The sequence below is a fragment of the Dendrobates tinctorius genome, unplaced genomic scaffold (assembly GCF_039654945.1).
Source record: "Dendrobates tinctorius isolate UK_male_01 unplaced genomic scaffold, ASM3965494v1 ptg000171l, whole genome shotgun sequence".
Classification (NCBI taxonomy): Eukaryota; Metazoa; Chordata; class Amphibia; order Anura; family Dendrobatidae; genus Dendrobates; species Dendrobates tinctorius.
In genome coordinates, this window is record NW_027361838.1 from 17,810,473 (window position 1) to 17,822,295 (window position 11,823).

An 11,823-nucleotide genomic window follows, 5' to 3' on the forward strand; every position below is an offset into this window, starting at 1 on the left:
TCACAATTTAAAAACAGGGTGTCACATGTTAAGGAGCTGAAACGCCTAAACCCTTCATCCAATTTTAATGTTGATACCCTCAAATGAAAGCTGAAAGTCTGAACTTCAACTACATCTGAATTGTTTTGTTTAAAATTCATTGTGGTAATGTCTGGAACAAAAATTAGAAAAATGTTGTCTCTGTCCAAATATATATATAACTGTATGTTTCATGAAGCGATAGCTAAATATTTAATGGCTGCTTGGCTGACTCCTGACTCCGTTATGAACAAGTTTATTTGATACAGTCATACAATGATCTTCTCGTAGATTGTAATGATCCCCATTATCATCACACGTTCACAAGATTACACCATTAAAAGCACATTGTTACTTTTGAAAGTGCACACAAAACCATTAAAATAATAAGTAATATCAGGGGCGGACCAACCGCCCGTGCAGCCAGTTCATTGAACGGGGGCCCCATGGGAGAGGGGGCCCCTCCAGCCTCCTGCACCTCATGGCTAATTATTCAATTTTCAAATTAGCCATATGGAGCGCAGGAGGAGAGGAGAGCAGCGCCGAAGCATTGGAGGACCTGTGGTGATGTCATCGTCATGTGATCAGGGGGCGGAGCTAATCAAAGGCCTTCACCATTGATCAGCTCCGCCCCCTGATCACATGATGATGACATCACCACAGGTCCTTTTAGCTGAGCTCACACAGGAGCTGCATCTTCCAGCAGGAGCACGGCCAGGTAAGAAGAAAGTTGTTGTTTTTTTTTAAATTTATTTATTATGTTTCCCTGCAGGATGGAGACACATGGACCATGGACCATGTGTCTGCATCCTGCCAGGGCAGATTGGAGACGGAGGAGGCAAGACAGAGATAGGCAGGATTGGAGACATTGGGGTCAGGATGGAGATGGGGCAGGATTGGAGGCAGGGGCAGGATAGAGACAGGGGCAGGATTGGAGACGGGGCATGATTGGAGACATTGGGGGCAGGGTGGAGATGGGGCAGGATGGAGATGGGGCAGGATAGAGATGGGGCAGGATAGAGTTGGGGGCAAGATGGGAGGCATTGGGGGCAGGATTGGAGGCATTGGGGGCAGGATTGGAGACATTGGGGGCAGGCTGGAGATGGGGCAGGATGGAGATGGGGCAGGATGGAGATGGGGCAGGATGGAGACATCGGGGCAGGATGGAGACATCGGGGCAGGATGGAGACATTGGGGGCAGGTTGGAGACAGGGCAGGATGGAGATAGGGCAGGATGGAGACGGGGCAGGATTCAGATGGGGCAGGATGCAGACGGGGGCAGGATTGGAGACATTGGGGGCAGGATTGGAGACATTAGGGACAGGATGGAGATGGGGCAGGATGGAGACATTGGGGCCAGGATTGGAGACAGGGGGCAGGATTGGAGACATGGGTGGGGTGTAGGATTGGAGACATTGGGGGCAAGATGGAGATGGGGCAGGATTGAAGATGGGACAGGATGGGGGCAGGATTGGAGACATTGGGGGCAGGATGGAGACGGGGCAAGATGGAGATAGGGCAGGATTGGAGACATTGTGGGCAGGATGGAGATGGGGCAGGATGGAGATGGGAGCAGGATGGAGACGGGGCAGGAAGGAGATGGGGCAGGATTGGAGACATTGGGGGCAGGATGGAAACATAGGGGGCAGGATGGAAACATTGGGGCAGGGTGGATGGGGCAGGATTGGATACAGGGGGCAGGATGGCAGACACTGGGGGCAGGATAGCAGACACGGGGGGCAGGACTGGAGACACGGGGGCAGGACTGGAGACACAGGGGCAGGACTGGAGACACGGGGGCAGGATTGCAGATACAGGGGGCATGATTGGAGACAAAGGGGGCAGGATGAAAGACATGGGGGCAGGATTGCAGGTACAGGGGGCATGATTGCAAACACAGGGGGCATGATTGGAGACAAAGGGTGCAGGATGAAAGACACAAGGGGCATGATTGGAAACAGGGCAAAATGGAGACATGGGTCAGGATTGGAGACAGATGGGGCAGGATCATGGAGCAGGATGGATACGATGGAGACAGATGGGGAGATCATATGGGGCACAATGGATACTCATGAGGGTGGGATGAGAGAACATATGGCTGAAGCCAGGAATGAGACACACGGGGGCCAGGATGGGGATATTATTACCATAGGGGCTAATTAAAGGACATTATTACTGCAGTGATGTATTTATTTTATTTTTTGAGTATACTGTTTTAAATGGGGGGGCAGTCCTGATACTGTGTAGAGTGATGCTATGCTGCCTTTTTTTCTTCATGTGATGTAATGTAGAAGTTGGGAAAAAAACAAGTAATGTGTTCTGCAAGTGGAGCTCTAGATAACTGTGTTATTTCCTGCAGAGACGAGCCCTGGCTGGAAGAAGTGATGGCGATTTGTGCTGGATGAAAGATGAAAAGCAAAGACGAAGGACTTTACCTAGAGACGTCACTGGTGAGTTAGTGTGTTACCTATACACTGACACTATATACTGTATACTATATACAGAGGTCCTGTGGATAATGTCACCTGTGATCACTGTATTACCTGTAAGTTATATACAGAGCTCCTGTGTATAACGTCATTAATCACTGTATTACCGGTACACAGACACTTGATAGTAAGTACAGATCCACTGTGTATAATGGCACTGGTCATGGTGCGGTGGTATTTGTTCCTTGTATGTGATATTATTTGGTCACTGTGGTAGTAATATATAGTCTGGTCCTGGTGTGGCGGTATTTGTTCCTTGTATGTGGTATTAATTATAGGTCACTATGTAGCGGTAATATTGTGTCTGGTCATGGTGTGGTGGCATTTGTCCATTGTATGTGATATTAATGGTCATTTTAAAAACTGAAAAATAAATACAAATGTACCTAAATTGTATTGCATATTTTAACAAATATTTAATAGGTTACAGTAGAGTAGAGCTCGGCCAAAAGTGTCTACAGTGTTGTGATGGCGGCTTAAAAAATATTTTGGCGAAAAAAAAAAATCTGCCGGTTATATGTGTGATCTGGTGATGGGAACTGTTAATGTGTGATTGGTGAGAAGTGGAGTTTTCCAAGAGAGAGCGGTGGGACTGTGGACAGTTTGAAGGGTGGAGCCTGGGCGGAGTATTACAGGGGCCCCAAAAATTTTCCCAGTATGGGGCCCTGAAATTCCTAGTGGCAGCCCTGCCCCTGCCCATATGCTGCAGCAGTTCAGGAATGTGCAGAGTGCGGACACTGGACAGTGTGGAATGGATGGATCCTCTTGGTCTGGCCTGCCCTGCCTGCTCTAGGTAAGAGTACTACCAGAGCTGAGCAGGCCTAAGGGACTGGGACCGAGGCACAGGCATGATTTTGGGGGGCTCCTGGGGTGGGGGAGAACTGGACATGGCAGGCATGATTTTGGGGGGGCTCCGTCCTGGGGGGAGAACTGAAGCATGATGGCCTGGCTGCTCATGAATGGGGGCCCCTGGCCCGGGGAGAAGGGAAGCATGGCCTTGGCTGCTCATGAATAGGGGGGCCCCTGGGGAGAAGCATGGCTGCTCATGAATGGGGGGCCCCTGGGGAGAAGCATGACTGCTCATGAATGGGGGGGGCCCTGGGGGAGATGCTTGGCGGCTCATGAATGGGACGGCTCATGGGGGGAGAAGAAACATGAATCGGGTGGCCCACATAGGAGGAGAAGCAGCATAAACTGGGGGGGTCACATGGAGAGAAGCAGCATAAACTGGGGGGCCACATAGGGCGAGAAGCACTATGCCAAAAGTTGACCGCATATGGGGAAGAGCATTATGAAGGGGAAACGAGGGTGCCTATATATATTACCTATCTATATGTTTACATAACTTTGTTGCTCTATGAAGGACGGGGGGGCCCCCGAAAAATTTCTTGCACAGGGGCCCACTACAGTCTGTGTCCGCCCCTGAGTAATTTGCTCGGTATTCTAGCATTGCAGTTTTGTACATTTTCCTGGTAAATAATTCTTTAAAATAACAAATATCCTTAGGCTAAGTTCACACAGAAGTTTTTGAAGGCGAAAAAATCAAACAGGCTTTTCAAGAAAAATTCACCTCACGAAACTCTCTTTTTTTATTGCTTTTAAATGTGTTTTTTCTTTTTCCTAAAGCGTTTCCTGAAGCAAAATTCAACAGGTTTTTCAATTGTTATTCCACAGTTTTTTTTTAACTTTTGACTTAAAAGTGTTAATTTTGGAGTGGATTCCAATGGGAATCTGTCTTAAAGAAGTGACATGTGACTTCTTTATTTACACTGCCATGTTTTCAAAGCCTCACTGAAAATAAAATGCTAAAAAAAAAACCCTCCTCCTAGGAACATCACAGGATTTATCTTTGAAATGGATAGGAAGAGTATTCAAAAGGGGGTTTTACACATAGCGATATCGCTAGCAATATCGCTAAAACGTCACTGGTTTTGTGACGTTATAGCGATATCGCTAGTGATATCGCTATGTGTGATACTTACCTCCGACCGGCTCCCCCGCTGTCCATCGCTGATCGCGCGAGAATGTCCCGCTCCATTTCTCGTCGGGCGCTTCCTGCTGGGCTGGGCTTCCTGCTGTGATGACGAGCGACGTGTGGACGCGGGCGGGAGGACGCCAGGATCGCTGTGTGTAAAAGGTGAGTATCGTGCGCTGCGTCGCTGCTGCATCGCTGTGAGATCTTCCTGTGTGAAAGCTCGCTAGCGATCATTTAGCGATGCACCAGCGATCCTGGCCGGGTCATATCGCTGGTCGGATTGCTGGTGCATCGCTAAATGTAAAAGGGCCTAAAGTGTATTTGAAGGTGTTATTAAAGAGGAATTTTGGAGCAGATCTCTATCAAAATCCTCCTAAAAAACTGCATGTGAATCTAGAATCAAGTTAGGTCTTCACTCAAGCTAAGTCCGCGTACACATTTTTGAGTATTTGGTGAGTTTTTTACCCCAGTATTGGTAAGCCAAAACCAGGAGTGGGCGATAAACACAAAAGTGGTGACGTGTTTCTATTATACTTCTCCTCTGATTATTCCTCTCCTGATTTTGACGTACAAATACTGAGGTAAAAAACTCACCAAATACGTTAAGTGTGCACGTGGCCTAAGTGTCTGTGGCAGAACCAGGGTGACTTGTGGAATTAATGTTTAAACTTAGAAATATTTACGCTCACTCTCAAGGCCCAGATGGCCTTCAAGAGAGGGAAAAAAAACTAATTCCACAGTATGTAATGAAGTGCAAAAGGGATTGTTTGTAGAGTCTTCATAATGAGAATTTAGATAGATATATTCCAAAATGAATATTTCACCTCTACGTGAGAAGATGTCAGTTCCCATCTATATTCGGGGGAAACCTGTAGAATCCCATAAGGCTTGCATCAAAGAATCTCCAAGGTGTTGAAGGTTTGAGCACTTTTAACTAAAACTTTGTGCTACTGGGCCATTAACTATCCGGCAATCTACCAGGAACGATGAGCTGAGGCCAATAGGTTCAGAGACATTCACAAAACGTACACACCTCCCCCAAACATGTAGCCCAAGGCTATTCTTTTTAGGAGTCATCTCCTATAGAGAACAAAGACTAGCTAATCCACAGCTGGTTTACATTACTGATAACACGAAATACAGCCATGATTTTCCTGCTGTGTCTGTGTGTACATACAAATAATCTGTGTGTTAGAACTATTCAATATTTCAAAACGAAGACGAAAAGAATACAAACGAGAAATAAAGAAAATATTCATTTCCATTATCAGGAAGTTTTGTTGTCTTGAAGGCACTTTCACATAGATTTATAATGTAAACCATATGGAGTCTCTTTAATGTAGAGAACGGCGGAATGAATGCAATTATGTTAGCCACAAATGTCAATTATATCATAATATGCACAACATAGAATATTGGGAATCAATTTCCTCACCACATGTTCTGATAGGCCTTTCCACAGTATAGGCAGTGAGAGGAAGAAATGATGAATTTTGGCTGGTATAAATTAAGTATAGGTAGTCTATTTTTATAATTAGAATTATTGTTACTTAAATTATATCTTAAAGCCCTACAATACTAGTCGCTATGCAGCATATGCTGGAATGCACATATAATCTGTTATCATTCTCTGATACATTCCTCAGCAGGGGGAGATAACATCTCAAACCTGGAATCACATTTTTGAAGCTATGTGCAAGTAGGCTTACTATGAGGACTTGACTTTTCCATTAATTCTATGTCAATCATTCCATGCCATGCTAGTGTGACTGTGAAGCAGGCAATAAAAAAGTAGATTTGATTGTACATATTTCAATTATAGATAATGACTGATGAAGAATTAGACACTATGACCTCTTATAAGGGCTCACTGCTTATTCATACGGCCGTTTCTCTCACATGCAAGAAAAACGGAGTTTGATTAGAGTGGTCTGAGTACAACCAGAGGATAGAAAAAATGTATGCCCCCCTTCTCCATGCTGACATTCCATGAAAATTGTACGGAACTCAGATGTCACCTGATTTGAGGTCCGATTTTTTCACGGACCCTGACTTGCATTGCCGATTTTGACCTGATGATTGGATCAAAATCGGACATCTCCGATATTTTCAGCAGACCACTCAGCCTAAGGGAAAAAAATCGGACAGGTCTCTGATATTTCCTGCAAACCATTCAGTCCGAGGAAAAATTCGGACATGTGCACAGCCCCATAGAATATCATAGGCATGAGTGTTGTCCGTGAAAACGACGGAGAGCACTCATAAGTGAAAATCAGACATGTGAATGAGTTTCAACGCAAATGAGACTAATAACTTACACCTGACAAAAGCTGCAGATATCTGTGTCACCAGCATTATTAACACACACAGCCTGATTAGACCTACATGCCATTGGCCAATTTCCATGTATAGGCTCATGTAGAGACTTAAGGGGGTTGTCCGGTCATAAGCTACAAGTCTGCGTGCGTGTGTGTGCAAAGCAGGGGTATTGAGTGAGGTCGGATACATCGTCTAGTCGGAATGGGGAAGATCACATACTTGCTGTCACATAACCGCCGGCTCCCGGCGTTGGCACCGGAGAATCCTCAGAGGGCCGTGTGCGATGGGAGGATTCATAAGTCTGCAGTCACATAGAGTTGTGGCATATTGATAGCTTAAGACCAGACAACCCGTTTAAAGGGAATCTGTCACCTATTTTTTCGTATATAAGATGCGGCCACCGCCATCAGGGGCTTATCTACAGCGTTCTGTAATCTGTGTTGAAGTTGTCGAACAGCCGCGAGACATGCAGCCGCGGGGGGCTCAAACATATTTTTCGAGCACGGTGAAGACACTCGGTTAGCACAAGAGCATTCTCAGATAACACCTTATCCAGCATGTTCGCTCATCACTAATATTTATAAATGTATGCATAGATAGACAAGACAGAATTATAGATTGAAAGACAGAGATAGATAGATAGATAGATAGATAGATAGATAGATAGATGGATAGAATCTAGCTTATTCACCCATGTGATGTGACACTTTCGGCTGCCAAACATGTCTGAGCTTTTCTCGAGCAAATACTTGCATCCTGTTCATATTTTAAAGGGGTATTCCATAAAAGTGACTGTGCAATCCATGGGATAGGTGATACTTTATAGATCAGTTGAGATTCAATCCAAACCGATGGGCAAGACATGGTACGTTTTTGCCCATTATCCACATTTAGAATGGAGTGGTGCTGTAGATGCTCCATTCATTCTCTTAGCATTTTTTTCCGGCAGCCCCCTGGTGGTGGTTGGGCATGCACACTACTGCTCCTTTCTAATGGGGATAAACGTGTCTTGTTCTACAGACTGGTGCACGTCCTAGAGGTTGGACCACCAACAACCTATAGGTTATTATCACCTATCCAGCAAATAGGTGATAATGTATCTTCACTGGAAAGTCGGTTTCAGTAGTGCTGCTTGCTTTTCTTTATAAAAAAGATGGATAAATAGAGGTAGAATAGGGTGAGAGTAATATGGTGCTTGATCACCAGAAGATGATCAATGAAAGACAAACATGAAATGATACAACTGGTATAAAAGTTTGCCACTGAGTCTCATCTAACTTTCTGCTAAAGCTTCCAGGGTCTGTTTCTGAACATATACTAGATAGATGGATGAATGACAAACAGAGATAGATAGATAGATAGATAGATAGATAGATAGATAGATAGATAGAAGCATGGATAGATAGATAGATAGATAGATAGATAGATAGATAGATAGATAGATGACGGCTAGATAGATAATAGGAAGATATGAAGATTGGGAGAGAGAGAAAAGACACATTATACAAATGAAATACAATTTTATGTTTGTTCAGATTTTCCATTGTGTTGTTTTTTTAAGTTATCGAATATTTCTGCACACAATTGCTATAACTATACGACACGATACCCATGAACCCTATGGGCACTCATCCCAGGCATACACCACTACACACAACGGACCACTGCAGTGTATGGACCTTCCCCATGACTTGCCCTGCTCCAGGCACTCAGTGACCATGCAGGAACATCTGGAGACTCCCCGTCCTCTCTCCCACCAGCCTGGTGCACAGGACGTGAGCACAATGCCAGGGAGCTGCAGTCCAAGTGAGCAGCATTGTGCCCCATGGAGGGAGAGCAGCTCATCCAGGAGGAGCAGCCACTTTGGAGGGAACTTTCATCATTCATTCTCTACATCTCAGGCATAAGAAGGGGTTAAAGTTACCGCTGGCATACAAGTGCAGGTACATGCTCACCTCTCAGCTGGCACTGGACTCCAGCACTGAGCATCAGAACCAGCAGCAGCAGCTGGCAGGGCATGGCTGCCTGGAGGTGGGTGCAGGACAGGGGAGGGAGCCCACTCATCTATCTGTCACCCGTGATCAGGGTCCTGTGCACTCCCTGGCAGCAGCTCTGCAGATCACTACTTCTCATTCACAACCTTCTCCCATCCAAAGTCCTCCTGAGTGGGGGGAAGAGGGCAGTGGGATGAACCATGGAGTTAGAGAAGGGGGTGTACAGAGCAAACAAGCAGCCCCTGTGTCTCCATCTGTGTGTATTCTCATTGTGTGACCTGGAGCCTGTTACATAGTGAGGAGTTGTGGCAGGCAGGCTCTGAGCTGTGGTGTCCTGAGATGGAGAATGAGGTATTAACAGAAACCTTCCTCCCTTCCTCCCTCCAGGGAGATGTGGTGTGATCCAGCAGTGTCCAGCATCCAGAGGAAACCCCATTTGTTGGATCATTATTTTGGGTTTCAATTGCTGTGAGGTGACACAGCAATTCCATAAACTATATATACAGTTCTACATTTTAACATAGTAGTTTTCTTATTATGCTTTACTTATATAGCACCATTATATTCTGCAGCGCTTTACATACATTATCATCACTGTCCCCGATGGGGCTCACGATCCAAATTCCCTATCAGTATGTCTTTGGAATGTGGGAAGAAACCGGAGAACCCTGAGGAAACCCACACAAACACAGGGACAACATACAAAATCCTTACAAATGTTGTCCTTGGTGGGATTTGAACTCTGGACCCCCAAGTAACAGTGCTAACCACTGAGCCACCGTGCTGCCCTTGATGGACAGGCTTCTTTTTTCTCATAGCTGATTTTCTAGGCATTTGGAATACATTTTTGGCGCTATCTAGATGAAGGTTACTATTATTGTCTCTATTGCTCATGTTTTATTGGTTGCCAGTTCACAATAAAACATGGAATATAGTGGACATTATTTGTTAGGTTTAGTTCAGCATTTAGTATAGTATGCCATTTATTTTTTTGCTATAAATCAGAGAATCATATTGGCAAAACATCTTTCATCCATCTGAAATGGTTGGTCAACAAGGCGTTTAGCCGGCAGAACACTAATCAGCAACCATGTAGCGTCTAAGGACTCGGGCACATGACTGTATTTTCCATCTGAGTGTGATCTGACAAACCATCGGATTACACTCCGACCAATGTTATTCTATGGGGCCGTGCACATGTCAGATTTTTTCCATGGTCAGAGCAAGTTGGAGGAAAAAAATGGATGCATGCCTGGGTTTGATCTGATATTCGGATCACGCTCTGCCGTGCAAGATGGCCGATTTCCATGGACTGTCAGAATAGAGAAGAAAGAGAAATATTTTTCTCCATCTTCTCCTCATCCAAGAGAATTGGATAACATTATGCTCATGTTATGACCAGAGTCTGATCATAGTCTGATTAACAAAATTGATCCGATTCTCTCAGATGAGAGAAACTACGCTCATCTACACCTTGTCTAAATGTCCAAATAATTGCCTTAAACAGGTCCACGTCCATGTATGTAGAAATAACTACATAATTGAAGAATTTCTGCTAATAATAAAAATGGGGAGCACTATCATTATAGCACTATCTTATTTTATTGCATTAATTGAGTCCTAATAATATCTATCTTTTGTGGACCAGTAACATGCAGTGCACCGGGAACTGTAATTTTTTCAAAGCTTTAAACCCACAAATTGCTGACTCTTCATATACCATGTGCAGTAGCCTTCAGATCAAGTAACTTAATATGAAATGAAAGAATCTTCCTATAATTTTATATTTTATACGTTTTTTTCCATGTTTGTTTGCGTACTGTCAATTGTGAGGTAGCGCTGTCATTCAAGGTTGGGGGACACTCGCTTGGCAGCCACACAATCAGATCCAACTCGGGTTTTCATAAGCCATAACAGTCCATGAGGTTTATTTGTCATCATAAACCACAGCAGCAATATACAACAGCGTAGCGTCCATTATATAGCTTCACATTACAGCATAGCGTCCATTAAACAGGCTATTTAGCCCCAGGGCTATCTCACCCACGTCAGGGTTCCCATATGGCTGTTTCTCCAGGCTGCAGACATCCAGTCATTCCTCAGGGACTCTCAGACGCTGGCCGCCATTACACACACAGCCGCTCCACAGGCTGTTAGTGAGGAGATCCTTCCCCTCACGGGACCTTCCAAACTGGACCAATCAGGTCCCAGCATTCAACTCCATGTGACCTAACCTGGCCACATCATATGGTCCACAGCCATGCCCACCGGGTCACATGACCATGACCTCACCACTGGTCCTTCACACAGACATATATACTTTACAATAGCGTTCATAAACATCCATATGTCTCTATCTCAAGGTCACCCACCTTGAGATACATAATGGCTCTTCAACCACTCACACTCTTGGGACATCCACACAGCGCCCCCTAGTGGACGCAGTGGTCATTACACCACACAATATATTACTTTACTGTAGCCCAACACATTCCTGCCTAGTGATAAGAATAGATATACTGTACATTGAGCAGCACTGCTCAAAAAAACACTAAAATACCATATCCTAATTATCACTGAGAGAAATATTCCAGTTGAAAATCTTTATTCATTACATAGTGGAATGCTTTGAGAACAAGACAATATAAAAATGATCAATGTAAATCAAAATTAATATCTTACAGAGGTCTGGATTTGGAATGATACTCATAATAATAATATTAAATAATAATAATAATACTGAAAATCAAAGCAGAAAATCAAATTACAAGCTGATCCAACTTCAGTGGAAATGCCTAAAGACAAGGAAAAGATTCTCAGCAGTGTGTGTGGTCTTCACATGCCTGTATGACCTACCTACAATGCCTGGACATGGTCCTGATGAGGTGGCGGATATTCTCCTGGGAGATCTCCTTCCCAGACTTGGATTAAAGCATCAAACAACTACGCAACAGTCTGTGGTGCAACATGGCGTTGGTGAATGAAATGAGACATGTGCGAAATTGGATTCAGGTCTGGAGAACGGGCA

General features: G+C 44.6%; 1 protein-coding gene across 1 annotated transcript in view; it reads right to left on the bottom strand.

Annotated features, from left to right (window-relative positions):
• Window positions 1-8,942, bottom strand: part of LAMA1 (laminin subunit alpha 1) — a 291,968-nt gene extending 283,026 nt beyond the window's left edge. Inside the window, exon 1 of the mRNA XM_073550937.1 lies at window positions 8,757-8,942. Within this exon, the coding sequence (XP_073407038.1) occupies window positions 8,757-8,865 (109 nt within the window). The 5' untranslated portion in view covers window positions 8,866-8,942. The remainder of the gene's footprint in view (window positions 1-8,756) is intronic.
• Between the last annotated feature and the right edge of the window lie 2,881 nt (window positions 8,943-11,823).